This window comes from Aythya fuligula, chromosome 2 (assembly GCF_009819795.1).
Source record: "Aythya fuligula isolate bAytFul2 chromosome 2, bAytFul2.pri, whole genome shotgun sequence".
NCBI classification, from domain to species: domain Eukaryota; kingdom Metazoa; phylum Chordata; class Aves; order Anseriformes; family Anatidae; genus Aythya; species Aythya fuligula.
In genome coordinates, this window is record NC_045560.1 from 159295922 (window position 1) to 159313522 (window position 17601).

The 17601-nt window shown below is 61.0% G+C and overlaps 1 protein-coding gene across 1 annotated transcript in view; it reads left to right on the forward strand.

The window, feature by feature from the left end:
- The first annotated feature begins 921 nt into the window (after positions 1-921).
- LOC116485703 (epiplakin-like) overlaps positions 922-17601 on the forward strand; it is a 28359-nt gene continuing 11679 nt past the window's right edge. The window contains 6 exon segments of the mRNA XM_032181196.1: positions 922-9651; positions 9988-10764; positions 11086-13614; positions 13954-15591; positions 15593-16132; positions 16460-17535. Coding sequence (XP_032037087.1) covers positions 922-9651; positions 9988-10764; positions 11086-13614; positions 13954-15591; positions 15593-16132; positions 16460-17535 — 15290 coding nt within the window.

Sequence of the window (17601 nt, forward strand, 5' to 3'; positions counted from 1 at the left end):
TTCAAGTGTGCACGCAGGCTTGCAGGTTAATGTGCTCCCAGTGTGGCCTGCAGCACCCACCAGCTTCTCCTTGTGCTGCTTCCCTTCGCCCCGCTCCCTCCTGCCCCCTCTGCCCACACCGTCTGTCCCCAGGCAGGGCAGACAGCCCACCCCACAGCACCAAAGGACCCCCGGGGTTCTGCTGGGGCTGCTCCGGCCCCTGCTGACCAGGCTGACCACCGGCCCCTGGCAGAGGCTGCAGCCGTTCGTGTTGCTTCGGGGCTTGTTTGTCCCATTGCCGCGTCCAGCAGCACCCTGATGAGCGCAGGTCCTCCTTGGGGCTGCTGCCCTGGCCTGGTGCTTCGCCCCACACCAGCTGCCCTCCTGACCTTTGAAGTGCCACACGAAACAGCTGCAAGCCCTGCTCAGACTGGTGACCAAATGCACGTTACAGCTCGTGGGGGCTTTTCTCCTCTCAGGAGCTGGACCTGCCTCAGCCCAGTGCCCCACGGGCCCCACAGGTGGAGCCCCAGTCTCTCTTGCACATCAAGATGTCCCAGTGCATCCAGTATGGATCCGTGGTGTGCTTGCCTCTGGCAGGACTGGCTCTGCACGCCAGGGACAGGGACAAGCACGCTGCCTCAAATGTGCTCCACCTTTGGCTGTTACTTCCCACTGCCTGTGTGATATTTCTTTTCCCTTTTTCCCCAGTTTAGCACACAAAGCATAAAAGAGTTGATTTTTTAGTGAGCTTCCCCATTCTCTCTCCCATCTCTGCAGAAAGCTGTGGAAGGAGTGCGCAGAGGAAGGATGGCAAGCAAGCCAGCAGTGAATGGCCATGCTGCCCCCATCTCTCACCAGGAAGATGTGCCAGGAACAAACCACTGCTGCCAGGGCACACTGCCTTGCAAACAGAAAGCAGCTGGCGGGGATGTGGCAGCAATGGATGCTGCTAGTGAGCCTTCAGAGGTACCTGGCAGCATTGCCGGCGTGTATGTAGAGGCTTTGAAGAAGATAATGAGCTTTTATGATGCCACCAGAGAGCATCTTCTGAGCTTGGATCCGGCGCTCTTTCTTCTGGAGGCCCAGGCAGCCATGGGCTTCATTGCTGACCCGGTGAAGAACAGGCATGTCTCCGTAGCAGAAGCTGTGCACCTGGGGTTGGTGGGGCTGGAGCTGAAGGAGAAGCTGCTCTCTGCAGAGAAAGCTGCCACTGGCTTTGTGGATCCCTACACAGAAGAGAAAATCTCCCTCTACCAGGCAATCCAGAAGGACCTGGTTGGGAGAGAGCAAGGAGCCCGGCTGCTAGAGGCCCAGATGGCAACTGGAGGCGTCATTGACCCAGCCACAGGCTGCCGGCTTCCAGCAGATGTTGCCTGTGAGAGGGGATATTTAGATGAAGAGATGAGGCAGCTCTTCTCTGACCCCAGCAATGAGGACAGCAAAGGTTTCCTCGACCCCAGTACTATGGAGAGGGTCACCTACATGGAGCTTATAAAGAGGTGTGTTGTTGATCCAGCCTCAGGCTTCCTCCTCTTGCCCCTACAAATCACATTCGCAGGGCTAGGAGGAAGGGTGAGCAGCAGGGATCTGCTGGAGGCTGGCATCATCAGCCCTGACACGTTCAGAGGTCTTGAGGAGGGAAGAGTTTCTGCCCAGGAGGTAGCAGAGAGTGACTCTGTCCAGCAGTTCCTGCGTGGGACAAGGAGCATCGCTGGTGTTGTCCTGCCTTCCAGTGAGCGGAAAAGCCTTTACCAGGCCCTGAGAGAGCATCTCCTCCTGCCTGGCACTGCTCTAACACTCCTGCAAGTCCAGGCCTCCACTGGCAGCCTGACAGACCCCGTAAAGAACAAAACCTTCTCTGTTGATGAGGCTGTCAGGACTGGCCTCATCGGCCCAGAGCTTCATGAGAAACTGTCTTCAGCTGAGAGGACCATCACTGGGTACAGGGACCCCTACACTGGGGAAATGCTCTCCCTGTTCCAAGCCATCAGGAAGGCCTTCATCCCCAGGGACCACGGCATTTGCCTTCTGGAGGCCCAGATGGCTACAGGGGGCATCATTGCTCCGGGCCGGCACTTCCGTGTCCCCACAGAGACAGCTTGCAAGTGGGGATACTTGGATGAGACCACAAGACAGCTCCTCTCCAGTCCTGCTGATGAACTGAAAGGGTTCTTTGACCCTAACTCCAAGGAGAAGCTGACCTATGCAGACCTGCTAAAGCGATGTGTCACTGATCCCAACACAGGGCTCCTCCTGCTGCCACTTAGTGGAGACAGTGGAGAAGGACCCAAGGGAACCCCTGTCTTCTTTGACCACAAGACCCAAACGGCTCTGGAAAACACAAAGGTACCCATTACTTTAGGTAAATTCAAAGGAAAATCAGTGTCTCTCTGGAAACTCCTCTTCTCAGACTACATCCAGAGTGAGCAAAGAGCTGCTCTCACCCAGCAGTATCTTGCAGGGACGCTCTCTATGCAACAGTTGGCCAAGGCAGTCAGTGTCACCATTGAAGAAATGGCTTCCACTGCCAATGTCACCTTTGAAGGACTGAGGGGTCGCGTGACAGCTGACCAGCTCCTGAGCTCTGAAATCATCAACAAAGATTTGTTTAAGAAACTGAAGGAAGGAGAAACGTCAGCCAAAGAAGTTGTCAGCATGGACACCGTCAAGAAGTACCTGCAAGGGACGGGTAGCATTGCTGGGTTGCTGCTTCCTGACTCCCAGGAGAAGATGAGCATCTACCAGGCAAAGAGGAAAGGATTTTTACGGCCAGGAACATCACTGATCCTCCTGGAGGCACAGGCTGCCACCGGATTTATCATTGACCCAGCTGCCAACAAAAGCTATTCTGTAGATGAGGCTTTACAAGCAAATGTCATTGGTCCAGATGTTTATGACAAGCTACTGACTGCAGAGAAATCAGTCACTGGCTACAGAGATCCTTACTCAGGGACCAAGATCTCCCTCTTCCAGGCCATGAAGAAGGAGCTCATCGTCAAGGAGCACGCTATCCGCCTGCTTGAGGCCCAGATTGCCACCGGAGGCATCATCGACCCTGTCAATAGCCACCGCATCCCCGTGGAGGTGGCCTACAAGCGGGGCTACTTCGACAAGAAGATGAATGTAATCCTTTCTGACCCCAGCGATGACACCAAGGGCTTCTTCGACCCCAACACGCACGAGAACCTCACCTACCTGCAGCTGAAAGAGAAGTGCATCACAGAGCCGTCCACTGGGCTCTGCCTCCTTCCTCTGAACAGCAGGAAACGCCAGTTCATCGACGACGCCACCAGACAGCTGTTCAGGAACTCCTGGATGCCTGTCAGGTTTGGGCGCTTAAGTGGGGAGAAGGTCTCTGTGTGGGACCTGCTGAACTCTGAGTACTTCAGCGAGGGGAGGCGCCGAGAGATCTTCAACCACTACCGGCTGAGGAAGCTCACCCTGGAGCAAATCCGGATCATGCTAGAGGAGGAAATCAAAAAATGGGCCCCCATCAAGTTCCCAGCCATGAGAGGCAGCATCAGCGCTTATCACCTGATGGAAACGGGCATCATTGACAGGGCCCTGTTTGAGAAGGTGTTGGAGGGATCCGTCACACCAGAGGAAGTCCTGCGCATGGACTCTGTCAGAAGATACCTCTATGGCTCTGGCAGCATCGGGGGGATTGTACTCCAGCCATCAAACCAGAGGATAAGCATTTATGAGGCCATGAAACAGAACATCATGGTACCTGGAGTAGCTCTACCACTCCTAGAGGCCCAGGCTGCCACAGGCTTTATTATTGACCCAGTGAACAACCAGAAACTCTGCGTGGATGACGCCGTCAAGGAAGGAGTCATTGGGCCAGAAGTCCATGAGAAGCTGCAGCAAGCAGAAGGGGCTGTGTCAGGCTATAAGGATCCTTTCACAGGCAAGAAGATACCTCTCTTCCAGGCTATGAAGAAGGGCCTGATCACTGACAAACAGGCCATGCAGCTGATGGAGGTGCAGATGGCTACAGGAGGCATCATTGACCCAACATGTGGCCACCATCTCCCCATAGAAGCTGCCCAAAAGAGAGGGTGCCTGGATGAGGACACAAGCAAGGCCCTTTCTAAGCCCAGTGACAACAACAGAGCCTTCTGTGTCCCAGACAGCAAAGAGACCGTGACCTACGCTGAGCTCATTGAGCGCTGCCAGAAGGACGAGATCTCTGGCTTCCACTTGCTGCCTCTACCACAGACAGCAGTTCCTGTCTACACAGATGAACAAATCCAACAGCTTTTCAAGGAAACTATGGTGAAGGAAAAAGGGGTCTCCCTCTGGGAGCTAATCCACTCTGGGTATTTCACTGACGAGCAGAGGAGTGACTTTGTGGAGAGGTTCCGTGCTAAGGAACTGTCACTGCAGCAGTTGGTAGCTCTTGTGCTCAGACTGGTAAGGGAGATGGAGATGAAAGCCTGCACCCACATCACCTTCCAGGGCTTGCAGGGAAGTGTCCCCGCAGTCTGGTTGCTGGAGGCTGGCATCATTACTGAAAAGATGTTTGAAGAACTAGCTCAGGGCATAAGAACTCCCGAGGAAGTGGCTGAAATGGAGAGTGTGAAGAGGTACTTGCAGGGCACAGGCAGCATAGCCGGGGTAATTATACAGGCATCCAAAAAGAAGATGAGTTTTTACAATGCCATGAAAAACAATCTCCTCCTCCCTGGGGCTGCTCTGAAGCTGCTGGAAGCTCAGGCAGCCACAGGGTACCTAACTGACCCAGCAACAAACCAGAGACTCAGTGTGAGGGATGCTGTGAGAGCAGCTGTTGTTGGTGAGGAGCTCACTGAGAAGCTTCTCCTAGCTGAGAGGGCAGTGACTGGCTACACAGACCCCTACACAGGGAGCTCCATCTCCCTGTGCCAGGCGGTCAGGAAAGAGCTCATTCCTCTGGGTGAAGCCATTCCTTTGCTAGAGGCCCAGCTGGCCACAGGAGGAGTCATCGATCCTATTCACCGTCATCACCTTCCACTCCAGGCTGCATACAGGTATGGCTTCTATGATGAAGACTTAAACCAAAACCTCACTCAGCTGAATGACAGCACCAAAATCTTTTTTGATCCAAATACAAAGGAGAACGTGACCTACCAGCAGCTGAAGGACAGGTGCATTTATGAGGCTGAGACAGGCCTCTGGTTCCTTCCCCTGTCGGAAAATGCAATGTTCTATGTGGATGAACAAACCATGGAGATGCTGAAATCTGTGACTGTCTGTGTCAACATAGGACGGTTCAAAGGACAGACAGTGTCAGTCTGGGACCTTCTCAACTCTGAATACATCTCAGACAGCAAAAGAAGAGAGCTGGTGCAAAAGTACAAAGATGAAAATACTGAAGTGCTGCATGAAATCATAATGATTGTCATGAAAATCATCAAAGAAACTGAGGTGCAGGGAAAGAAGTTTGCATTCAAAGGTCTGCGGAAAAGAGTGTCTGCCAGTGATCTCTTCCAATCTCAACTGATAGACAAAAAAACCCTTGATGAGCTCAACCAGGGGAAGAAAACAGTTAAAGAAGTCACTGAAATGGACTCTGTCCGCAGATACTTGGAGGGCAGCAATTTCATAGCAGGGGTCCTTATACAGCCAAGCAATGAGAAGATGAGCATCTACCAGGCCATGAGGAAGGGCATTCTGAGGCCGGGGACAGCACTGGTGTTGCTGGAGGCACAGGCTGCTACTGGCTACATCATTGACCCAGAGAAAAACAAGAAATTTTCAGTGGAGGAAGCATTTAAGGCAGGTCTAATTGGGTGTGAGATTTTTGAAAAGCTACTCTGTGCAGAAAGAGCTGTGACAGGCTACATTGACCCCTACACAAAAGCACCAATGTCCCTCTTTGAAGCCATGAACCAAGGACTAATAGTGAAGAGCCACGGCATCCGCCTGCTCGAGGCCCAGATCGCCACCGGCGGCATCATTGACCCCGTGCACAGCCACCGCCTCCCCGTGGAAGTGGCCTACAAGCGCGGCTACTTCGATGAGGAGATGAACCGGATCCTCTCCGACCCCAGCGATGACACCAAGGGCTTCTTCGACCCCAACACGCATGAGAACCTCACCTACATGCAGCTCCTGGAGAGATGTGTCCAAGATTCAGAGACTGGGTTGTACATGCTACAAGTTGTCCAAGAAGGGGGAAGGTACTTCTACATAGATGAATTGACAAAACAGGTTTTGCACTCAAAGCCCATTAAAGTGACAGTTGGAAAATTCAAGGACCAAACAGTTTCTGTCTGGGAAATTCTCTGTTCCCATTACATCTCTGAGCAGAAAAGGAAAGAACTAGTGAAGCAATATAAATGTAAAACACTAACTCTGGAAAACCTTATAGCTCTCATCCTCAAAACAATTGAGGATACGGAGCAAAAAGCAGAAGCCCTCAAGGTCAAAGGACTCCGAGGTGAGGTGTCAGTGTCAGAATTGTTTAACTCCGAGATAATTGACAAGAAGACTCTGGATCAGCTGCAGGACGGAAGTCTCTCACTTCATAGCCTCATAAAGAAGGACACGGTAAAAAGGTACCTGGATGGCACCGGATGCATTGCAGGAGTTCTACTTCCATCAAGGAAAGAGACAATGAGTATCTACCAGGCCCTGAAGAGGGGCCTGCTCTCAGAGCAATGTGCACTGGGGCTGCTGGAGGCGCAGGCTGCCACCGGCTTCATTGTTGATCCACTGACAAATAAGAAGCTCTCCGTGGACGAGGCCGTCTTGGCAAAGTTGGTGGGCAGCGAGTTGCACGAGAAGCTCCTGTCAGCAGAGAAAGCCGTGACAGGATATGCAGATCCCCAGACAGGCACTAAAATATCCCTCTTCCAGGCCATAATGAGTAAGATAATAATCAAGGAGCACGGCATCCGCCTGCTTGAGGCCCAGATTGCCACTGGTGGCATCATCGACCCTGTACACAGCCACCGCATCCCTGTGAATGTGGCATACCGGAGGGGCTACTTGGATGGCGATATGTTTCTCCTACTTTCTGATCCAGATCATGGCTGCAAAGGTTTCATAGATCCAAATACTCATGAGAAAATAAGTTACAGTCAGCTCCTGCAAAGATGTTACAAAGACAGAGATACTGGACTGTACCTGCTGCAGGTCATGGAGAAGGAAGATGACTATTTCTACATTGATGAGCAAACAAAACAAGCCCTAATATCAACAAAGGTACAAGTGTCTGTTGGAAAATACAAAGGGAATGAATTATCACTCTGGGAACTTCTCTGTTCTGAGTATATCACAGAAGAGAAAAGAAAAGAACTGGTGAAAAAATACAAAGAGGAATCCCACCACATTATACAAAGAATCATTGAAACAATACTAAATATCATTAAAGAAAAAGAGGAGGACAGAAGTGATGTTTGGTTCCAAGGCATAAGACAACAAATTACAGCATCGGAACTTCTCAGTGCAGAGATAATCACAGAAGAAACTATGCAGAAACTCCAGGAAGGAAAGGAAACAGCACAAGAAATAGCACAAATGGATAATGTGAGAAGATACCTTGAGGGAACTGGAAGCATTGCTGGTGTGCTTGTGCCGTCCAAGGCTGACCCGGCCAAGATGGAGAAGATGAGCATCTACCAGGCCATGTGGAAGGGCATCCTGAGGCCAGGGACAGCACTAGTGCTGCTAGAGGCACAGGCTGCCACAGGCTTCATCATAGACCCAGTCAAGAATAAAAAGATATCTGTGGATGAAGCTGTCACATCAGGACTGGTGGGCAGTGAATTACAGAAGAAACTACTTTGTGCAGAAAAAGCTGTAACTGGCTACACACACCCCTGCACAGGACAGAAGATGTCACTCTTCCAGGCCATGAAGAAGGAGCTCATCGTCAAGGAGCACGGCATCCGCCTGCTCGAGGCCCAGATCGCCACCGGCGGCATCATCGACCCCGTGCACAGCCACCGCCTCCCCGTCGAAGCTGCCTACAAGCGCGGCTACTTTGACCAGGAGATGAACCAGATCCTCTCCGACCCCAGCGACGACACCAAGGGCTTCTTCGACCCCAACACGCACGAGAACCTCACCTACATGCAGCTCCTGCGCCGCTGCGTGCCCGACCCGGACACGGGGCTGCTCATGCTGCAGCTGATGGACAAGGGCTCGGTGCTCTACCAGCTGAGCGAGGACGCCCGCAAAGCCCTGCAGGCTGCCCGCACCACCGTCAGCGTGGGGCTCTTCCAGGGCCAGAGCGTCACCGTCTGGGAGCTCCTCTTCTCTCGCTACATCCCCGAGCACCGGCGCCAGGACCTCCTGCGCAAGTACAAGGCGGGGACGCTGGCCATCTCCGAGATGATCACCCTCCTCACCGCCATCATCACCGGGGCCGAGGGCCAGGGCCACGGCGCCGCCCTGGCCCGCAAGCCGACGCAGCGGGAGGCCCCGGCGCCGGCTGAGAACGGCGAGGCCGCGGGCTCCCGGCGGGAGCGCGAGCGCGAGCGGGAGCAGGAGCGCGAGCGGGCCCTGACGTCCCACAGCGTCGAGGTCTCGGCGGGCGGCTTCCACGGCAGGAAGGTCTCCCTGTGGGAGCTCCTCTTCTCCAAGTACGTCTGCGAGGCGAAGAGGCAGGAGCTGCTGGGGAAGGTGCGCGACGGCAGCCTGGCGCTGGACGAGCTGGCGAGGCTCCTCAGCGGCCTCATCCAGGAGGCGGTGGAGCAGAGCAGCAAGGTGAAATTCACGGGCCTCAGGCGGCAGGTGACCGCCTCGGACCTGCTGGACTCGGGCATCATCGACAAGGACACGCTGGCCGACCTGGTGCAGGGCTCCAAGACGGTGCAGCAGGTGACGGAAATGGCCTCCGTCAAGCGCTACCTGGACGGCACGGGCTGCATCGCCGGCGTGCTGGTGCCGTCCAAGGCCGACCCGGCCAAGATGGAGAAGATGAGCATCTACCAGGCCATGTGGAAGGGCATCCTGAGGCAGGGCACGGCCCTGGTGCTGCTGGAGGCGCAGGCTGCCACCGGCTTCCTCGTCGACCCGCTCAGCAACCAGAAGCTCTCCGTGGACGAGGCCGTGTCGTCCGGGCTGGTGGGCAGCGAGCTGCACGAGAAGCTGCTGTCGGCCGAGAGGGCCGTGACGGGCTACACCGACCCCTACAGCGGCGACCAGATCTCCCTCTTCCAGGCCATGAAGAAGGAGCTCATCGTCAAGGAGCACGGCATCCGCCTGCTCGAGGCCCAGATCGCCACCGGCGGCATCATCGACCCCGTGCACAGCCACCGCCTCCCCGTCGAAGCTGCCTACAAGCGCGGCTACTTTGACCAGGAGATGAACCAGATCCTCTCCGACCCCAGCGACGACACCAAGGGCTTCTTCGACCCCAACACGCACGAGAACCTCACCTACATGCAGCTCCTGCGCCGCTGCGTGCCCGACCCGGACACGGGGCTGCTCATGCTGCAGCTGATGGACAAGGGCTCGGTGCTCTACCAGCTGAGCGAGGACGCCCGCAAAGCCCTGCAGGCTGCCCGCACCACCGTCAGCGTGGGGCTCTTCCAGGGCCAGAGCGTCACCGTCTGGGAGCTCCTCTTCTCTCGCTACATCCCCGAGCACCGGCGCCAGGACCTCCTGCGCAAGTACAAGGCGGGGACGCTGGCCATCTCCGAGATGATCACCCTCCTCACCGCCATCATCACCGGGGCCGAGGGCCAGGGCCACGGCGCCGCCCTGGCCCGCAAGCCGACGCAGCGGGAGGCCCCGGCGCCGGCTGAGAACGGCGAGGCCGCGGGCTCCCGGCGGGAGCGCGAGCGCGAGCGCGAGCACGAGCGCGAGCGGGAGCTGGAGCTGGAGCGGGCCCTGACGTCCCACAGCGTCGAGGTCTCGGCGGGCGGCTTCCACGGCAGGAAGGTCTCCCTGTGGGAGCTCCTCTTCTCCAAGTACGTCTGCGAGGCGAAGAGGCAGGAGCTGCTGGGGAAGGTGCGCGACGGCAGCCTGGCGCTGGACGAGCTGGCGAGGCTCCTCAGCGGCCTCATCCAGGAGGCGGTGGAGCAGAGCAGCAAGGTGAAATTCACGGGCCTCAGGCGGCAGGTGACCGCCTCGGACCTGCTGGACTCGGGCATCATCGACAAGGACACGCTGGCCGACCTGGTGCAGGGCTCCAAGACGGTGCAGCAGGTGACGGAAATGGCCTCCGTCAAGCGCTACCTGGACGGCACGGGCTGCATCGCCGGCGTGCTGGTGCCGTCCAAGGCCGACCCGGCCAAGATGGAGAAGATGAGCATCTACCAGGCCATGTGGAAGGGCATCCTGAGGCAGGGCACGGCCCTGGTGCTGCTGGAGGCGCAGGCTGCCACCGGCTTCCTCGTCGACCCGCTCAGCAACCAGAAGCTCTCCGTGGACGAGGCCGTGTCGTCCGGGCTGGTGGGCAGCGAGCTGCACGAGAAGCTGCTGTCGGCCGAGAGGGCCGTGACGGGCTACACCGACCCCTACAGCGGCGACCAGATCTCCCTCTTCCAGGCCATGAAGAAGGAGCTCATCGTCAAGGAGCACGGCATCCGCCTGCTCGAGGCCCAGATCGCCACCGGCGGCATCATCGACCCCGTGCACAGCCACCGCCTCCCCGTCGAAGCTGCCTACAAGCGCGGCTACTTTGACCAGGAGATGAACCAGATCCTCTCCGACCCCAGCGACGACACCAAGGGCTTCTTCGACCCCAACACGCACGAGAACCTCACCTACATGCAGCTCCTGCGCCGCTGCGTGCCCGACCCGGACACGGGGCTGCTCATGCTGCAGCTGATGGACAAGGGCTCGGTGCTCTACCAGCTGAGCGAGGACGCCCGCAAAGCCCTGCAGGCTGCCCGCACCACCGTCAGCGTGGGGCTCTTCCAGGGCCAGAGCGTCACCGTCTGGGAGCTCCTCTTCTCTCGCTACATCCCCGAGCACCGGCGCCAGGACCTCCTGCGCAAGTACAAGGCGGGGACGCTGGCCATCTCCGAGATGATCACCCTCCTCACCGCCATCATCACCGGGGCCGAGGGTCAGGGCCACGGCGCCGCCCTGGCCCGCAAGCCGACGCAGCGGGAGGCCCCGGCGCCGGCTGAGAACGGCGAGGCCGCGGGCTCCCGGCGGGAGCGCGAGCGCGAGCGGGAGCTGGAGCTGGAGCGGGCCCTGACGTCCCACAGCGTCGAGGTCTCGGCGGGCGGCTTCCACGGCAGGAAGGTCTCCCTGTGGGAGCTCCTCTTCTCCAAGTACGTCTGCGAGGCGAAGAGGCAGGAGCTGCTGGGGAAGGTGCGCGACGGCAGCCTGGCGCTGGACGAGCTGGCGAGGCTCCTCAGCGGCCTCATCCAGGAGGCGGTGGAGCAGAGCAGCAAGGTGAAATTCACGGGCCTCAGGCGGCAGGTGACCGCCTCGGACCTGCTGGACTCGGGCATCATCGACAAGGACACGCTGGCCGACCTGGTGCAGGGCTCCAAGACGGTGCAGCAGGTGACGGAAATGGCCTCCGTCAAGCGCTACCTGGACGGCACGGGCTGCATCGCCGGCGTGCTGGTGCCGTCCAAGGCCGACCCGGCCAAGATGGAGAAGATGAGCATCTACCAGGCCATGTGGAAGGGCATCCTGAGGCAGGGCACGGCCCTGGTGCTGCTGGAGGCGCAGGCTGCCACCGGCTTCCTCGTCGACCCGCTCAGCAACCAGAAGCTCTCCGTGGACGAGGCCGTGTCGTCCGGGCTGGTGGGCAGCGAGCTGCACGAGAAGCTGCTGTCGGCCGAGAGGGCCGTGACGGGCTACACCGACCCCTACAGCGGCGACCAGATCTCCCTCTTCCAGGCCATGAAGAAGGAGCTCATCGTCAAGGAGCACGGCATCCGCCTGCTCGAGGCCCAGATCGCCACCGGCGGCATCATCGACCCCGTGCACAGCCACCGCCTCCCCGTCGAAGCTGCCTACAAGCGCGGCTACTTTGACCAGGAGATGAACCAGATCCTCTCCGACCCCAGCGACGACACCAAGGGCTTCTTCGACCCCAACACGCACGAGAACCTCACCTACATGCAGCTCCTGCGCCGCTGCGTGCCCGACCCGGACACGGGGCTGCTCATGCTGCAGCTGATGGACAAGGGCTCGGTGCTCTACCAGCTGAGCGAGGACGCCCGCAAAGCCCTGCAGGCTGCCCGCACCACCGTCAGCGTGGGGCTCTTCCAGGGCCAGAGCGTCACCGTCTGGGAGCTCCTCTTCTCTCGCTACATCCCCGAGCACCGGCGCCAGGACCTCCTGCGCAAGTACAAGGCGGGGACGCTGGCCATCTCCGAGATGATCACCCTCCTCACCGCCAACATCACCGGGGCCGAGGGCCAGGGCCACGGCGCCGCCCTGGCCCGCAAGCCGACGCAGCGGGAGGCCCCGGCGCCGGCTGAGAACGGCGAGGCCGCGGGCTCCCGGCGGGAGCGCGAGCGCGAGCGCGAGCACGAGCGCGAGCGGGAGCTGGAGCTGGAGCGGGCCCTGACGTCCCACAGCGTCGAGGTCTCGGCGGGCGGCTTCCACGGCAGGAAGGTCTCCCTGTGGGAGCTCCTCTTCTCCAAGTACGTCTGCGAGGCGAAGAGGCAGGAGCTGCTGGGGAAGGTGCGCGACGGCAGCCTGGCGCTGGACGAGCTGGCGAGGCTCCTCAGCGGCCTCATCCAGGAGGCGGTGGAGCAGAGCAGCAAGGTGAAATTCACGGGCCTCAGGCGGCAGGTGACCGCCTCGGACCTGCTGGACTCGGGCATCATCGACAAGGACACGCTGGCCGACCTGGTGCAGGGCTCCAAGACGGTGCAGCAGGTGACGGAAATGGCCTCCGTCAAGCGCTACCTGGACGGCACGGGCTGCATCGCCGGCGTGCTGGTGCCGTCCAAGGCCGACCCGGCCAAGATGGAGAAGATGAGCATCTACCAGGCCATGTGGAAGGGCATCCTGAGGCAGGGCACGGCCCTGGTGCTGCTGGAGGCGCAGGCTGCCACCGGCTTCCTCGTCGACCCGCTCAGCAACCAGAAGCTCTCCGTGGACGAGGCCGTGTCGTCCGGGCTGGTGGGCAGCGAGCTGCACGAGAAGCTGCTGTCGGCCGAGAGGGCCGTGACGGGCTACACCGACCCCTACAGCGGCGACCAGATCTCCCTCTTCCAGGCCATGAAGAAGGAGCTCATCGTCAAGGAGCACGGCATCCGCCTGCTCGAGGCCCAGATCGCCACCGGCGGCATCATCGACCCCGTGCACAGCCACCGCCTCCCCGTCGAAGCTGCCTACAAGCGCGGCTACTTTGACCAGGAGATGAACCAGATCCTCTCCGACCCCAGCGACGACACCAAGGGCTTCTTCGACCCCAACACGCACGAGAACCTCACCTACATGCAGCTCCTGCGCCGCTGCGTGCCCGACCCGGACACGGGGCTGCTCATGCTGCAGCTGATGGACAAGGGCTCGGTGCTCTACCAGCTGAGCGAGGACGCCCGCAAAGCCCTGCAGGCTGCCCGCACCACCGTCAGCGTGGGGCTCTTCCAGGGCCAGAGCGTCACCGTCTGGGAGCTCCTCTTCTCTCGCTACATCCCCGAGCACCGGCGCCAGGACCTCCTGCGCAAGTACAAGGCGGGGACGCTGGCCATCTCCGAGATGATCACCCTCCTCACCGCCATCATCACCGGGGCCGAGGGCCAGGGCCACGGCGCCGCCCTGGCCCGCAAGCCGACGCAGCGGGAGGCCCCGGCGCCGGCTGAGAACGGCGAGGCCGCGGGCTCCCGGCGGGAGCGCGAGCGCGAGCGCGAGCGGGAGCTGGAGCTGGAGCGGGCCCTGACGTCCCACAGCGTCGAGGTCTCGGCGGGCGGCTTCCACGGCAGGAAGGTCTCCCTGTGGGAGCTCCTCTTCTCCAAGTACGTCTGCGAGGCGAAGAGGCAGGAGCTGCTGGGGAAGGTGCGCGACGGCAGCCTGGCGCTGGACGAGCTGGCGAGGCTCCTCAGCGGCCTCATCCAGGAGGCGGTGGAGCAGAGCAGCAAGGTGAAATTCACGGGCCTCAGGCGGCAGGTGACCGCCTCGGACCTGCTGGACTCGGGCATCATCGACAAGGACACGCTGGCCGACCTGGTGCAGGGCTCCAAGACGGTGCAGCAGGTGACGGAAATGGCCTCCGTCAAGCGCTACCTGGACGGCACGGGCTGCATCGCCGGCGTGCTGGTGCCGTCCAAGGCCGACCCGGCCAAGATGGAGAAGATGAGCATCTACCAGGCCATGTGGAAGGGCATCCTGAGGCAGGGCACGGCCCTGGTGCTGCTGGAGGCGCAGGCTGCCACCGGCTTCCTCGTCGACCCGCTCAGCAACCAGAAGCTCTCCGTGGACGAGGCCGTGTCGTCCGGGCTGGTGGGCAGCGAGCTGCACGAGAAGCTGCTGTCGGCCGAGAGGGCCGTGACGGGCTACACCGACCCCTACAGCGGCGACCAGATCTCCCTCTTCCAGGCCATGAAGAAGGAGCTCATCGTCAAGGAGCACGGCATCCGCCTGCTCGAGGCCCAGATCGCCACCGGCGGCATCATCGACCCCGTGCACAGCCACCGCCTCCCCGTCGAAGCTGCCTACAAGCGCGGCTACTTTGACCAGGAGATGAACCAGATCCTCTCCGACCCCAGCGACGACACCAAGGGCTTCTTCGACCCCAACACGCACGAGAACCTCACCTACATGCAGCTCCTGCGCCGCTGCGTGCCCGACCCGGACACGGGGCTGCTCATGCTGCAGCTGATGGACAAGGGCTCGGTGCTCTACCAGCTGAGCGAGGACGCCCGCAAAGCCCTGCAGGCTGCCCGCACCACCGTCAGCGTGGGGCTCTTCCAGGGCCAGAGCGTCACCGTCTGGGAGCTCCTCTTCTCTCGCTACATCCCCGAGCACCGGCGCCAGGACCTCCTGCGCAAGTACAAGGCGGGGACGCTGGCCATCTCCGAGATGATCACCCTCCTCACTGCCATCATCACCGGGGCCGAGGGCCAGGGCCACGGCGCCGCCCTGGCCCGCAAGCCGACGCAGCGGGAGGCCCCGGCGCCGGCTGAGAACGGCGAGGCCGCGGGCTCCCGGCGGGAGCGCGAGCGCGAGCGGGAGCTGGAGCTGGAGCGGGCCCTGACGTCCCACAGCGTCGAGGTCTCGGCGGGCGGCTTCCACGGCAGGAAGGTCTCCCTGTGGGAGCTCCTCTTCTCCAAGTACGTCTGCGAGGCGAAGAGGCAGGAGCTGCTGGGGAAGGTGCGCGACGGCAGCCTGGCGCTGGACGAGCTGGCGAGGCTCCTCAGCGGCCTCATCCAGGAGGCGGTGGAGCAGAGCAGCAAGGTGAAATTCACGGGCCTCAGGCGGCAGGTGACCGCCTCGGACCTGCTGGACTCGGGCATCATCGACAAGGACACGCTGGCCGACCTGGTGCAGGGCTCCAAGACGGTGCAGCAGGTGACGGAAATGGCCTCCGTCAAGCGCTACCTGGACGGCACGGGCTGCATCGCCGGCGTGCTGGTGCCGTCCAAGGCCGACCCGGCCAAGATGGAGAAGATGAGCATCTACCAGGCCATGTGGAAGGGCATCCTGAGGCAGGGCACGGCCCTGGTGCTGCTGGAGGCGCAGGCTGCCACCGGCTTCCCTCGTCGACCCGCTCAGCAACCAGAAGCTCTCCGTGGACGAGGCCGTGTCGTCCGGGCTGGTGGGCAGCGAGCTGCACGAGAAGCTGCTGTCGGCCGAGAGGGCCGTGACGGGCTACACCGACCCCTACAGCGGCGACCAGATCTCCCTCTTCCAGGCCATGAAGAAGGAGCTCATCGTCAAGGAGCACGGCATCCGCCTGCTCGAGGCCCAGATCGCCACCGGCGGCATCATCGACCCCGTGCACAGCCACCGCCTCCCCGTCGAAGCTGCCTACAAGCGCGGCTACTTTGACCAGGAGATGAACCAGATCCTCTCCGACCCCAGCGACGACACCAAGGGCTTCTTCGACCCCAACACGCACGAGAACCTCACCTACATGCAGCTCCTGCGCCGCTGCGTGCCCGACCCGGACACGGGGCTGCTCATGCTGCAGCTGATGGACAAGGGCTCGGTGCTCTACCAGCTGAGCGAGGACGCCCGCAAAGCCCTGCAGGCTGCCCGCACCACCGTCAGCGTGGGGCTCTTCCAGGGCCAGAGCGTCACCGTCTGGGAGCTCCTCTTCTCTCGCTACATCCCCGAGCACCGGCGCCAGGACCTCCTGCGCAAGTACAAGGCGGGGACGCTGGCCATCTCCGAGATGATCACCCTCCTCACCGCCATCATCACCGGGGCCGAGGGCCAGGGCCACGGCGCCGCCCTGGCCCGCAAGCCGACGCAGCGGGAGGCCCCGGCGCCGGCTGAGAACGGCGAGGCCGCGGGCTCCCGGCGGGAGCGCGAGCGCGAGCGCGAGCGGGAGCTGGAGCTGGAGCGGGCCCTGACGTCCCACAGCGTCGAGGTCTCGGCGGGCGGCTTCCACGGCAGGAAGGTCTCCCTGTGGGAGCTCCTCTTCTCCAAGTACGTCTGCGAGGCGAAGAGGCAGGAGCTGCTGGGGAAGGTGCGCGACGGCAGCCTGGCGCTGGACGAGCTGGCGAGGCTCCTCAGCGGCCTCATCCAGGAGGCGGTGGAGCAGAGCAGCAAGGTGAAATTCACGGGCCTCAGGCGGCAGGTGACCGCCTCGGACCTGCTGGACTCGGGCATCATCGACAAGGACACGCTGGCCGACCTGGTGCAGGGCTCCAAGACGGTGCAGCAGGTGACGGAAATGGCCTCCGTCAAGCGCTACCTGGACGGCACGGGCTGCATCGCCGGCGTGCTGGTGCCGTCCAAGGCCGACCCGGCCAAGATGGAGAAGATGAGCATCTACCAGGCCATGTGGAAGGGCATCCTGAGGCAGGGCACGGCCCTGGTGCTGCTGGAGGCGCAGGCTGCCACCGGCTTCCTCGTCGACCCGCTCAGCAACCAGAAGCTCTCCGTGGACGAGGCCGTGTCGTCCGGGCTGGTGGGCAGCGAGCTGCACGAGAAGCTGCTGTCGGCCGAGAGGGCCGTGACGGGCTACACCGACCCCTACAGCGGCGACCAGATCTCCCTCTTCCAGGCCATGAAGAAGGAGCTCATCGTCAAGGAGCACGGCATCCGCCTGCTCGAGGCCCAGATCGCCACCGGCGGCATCATCGACCCCGTGCACAGCCACCGCCTCCCCGTCGAAGCTGCCTACAAGCGCGGCTACTTTGACCAGGAGATGAACCAGATCCTCTCCGACCCCAGCGACGACACCAAGGGCTTCTTCGACCCCAACACGCACGAGAACCTCACCTACATGCAGCTCCTGCGCCGCTGCGTGCCCGACCCGGACACGGGGCTGCTCATGCTGCAGCTGATGGACAAGGGCTCGGTGCTCTACCAGCTGAGCGAGGACGCCCGCAAAGCCCTGCAGGCTGCCCGCACCACCGTCAGCGTGGGGCTCTTCCAGGGCCAGAGCGTCACCGTCTGGGAGCTCCTCTTCTCTCGCTACATCCCCGAGCACCGGCGCCAGGACCTCCTGCGCAAGTACAAGGCGGGGACGCTGGCCATCTCCGAGATGATCACCCTCCTCACCGCCATCATCACCGGGGCCGAGGGCCAGGGCCA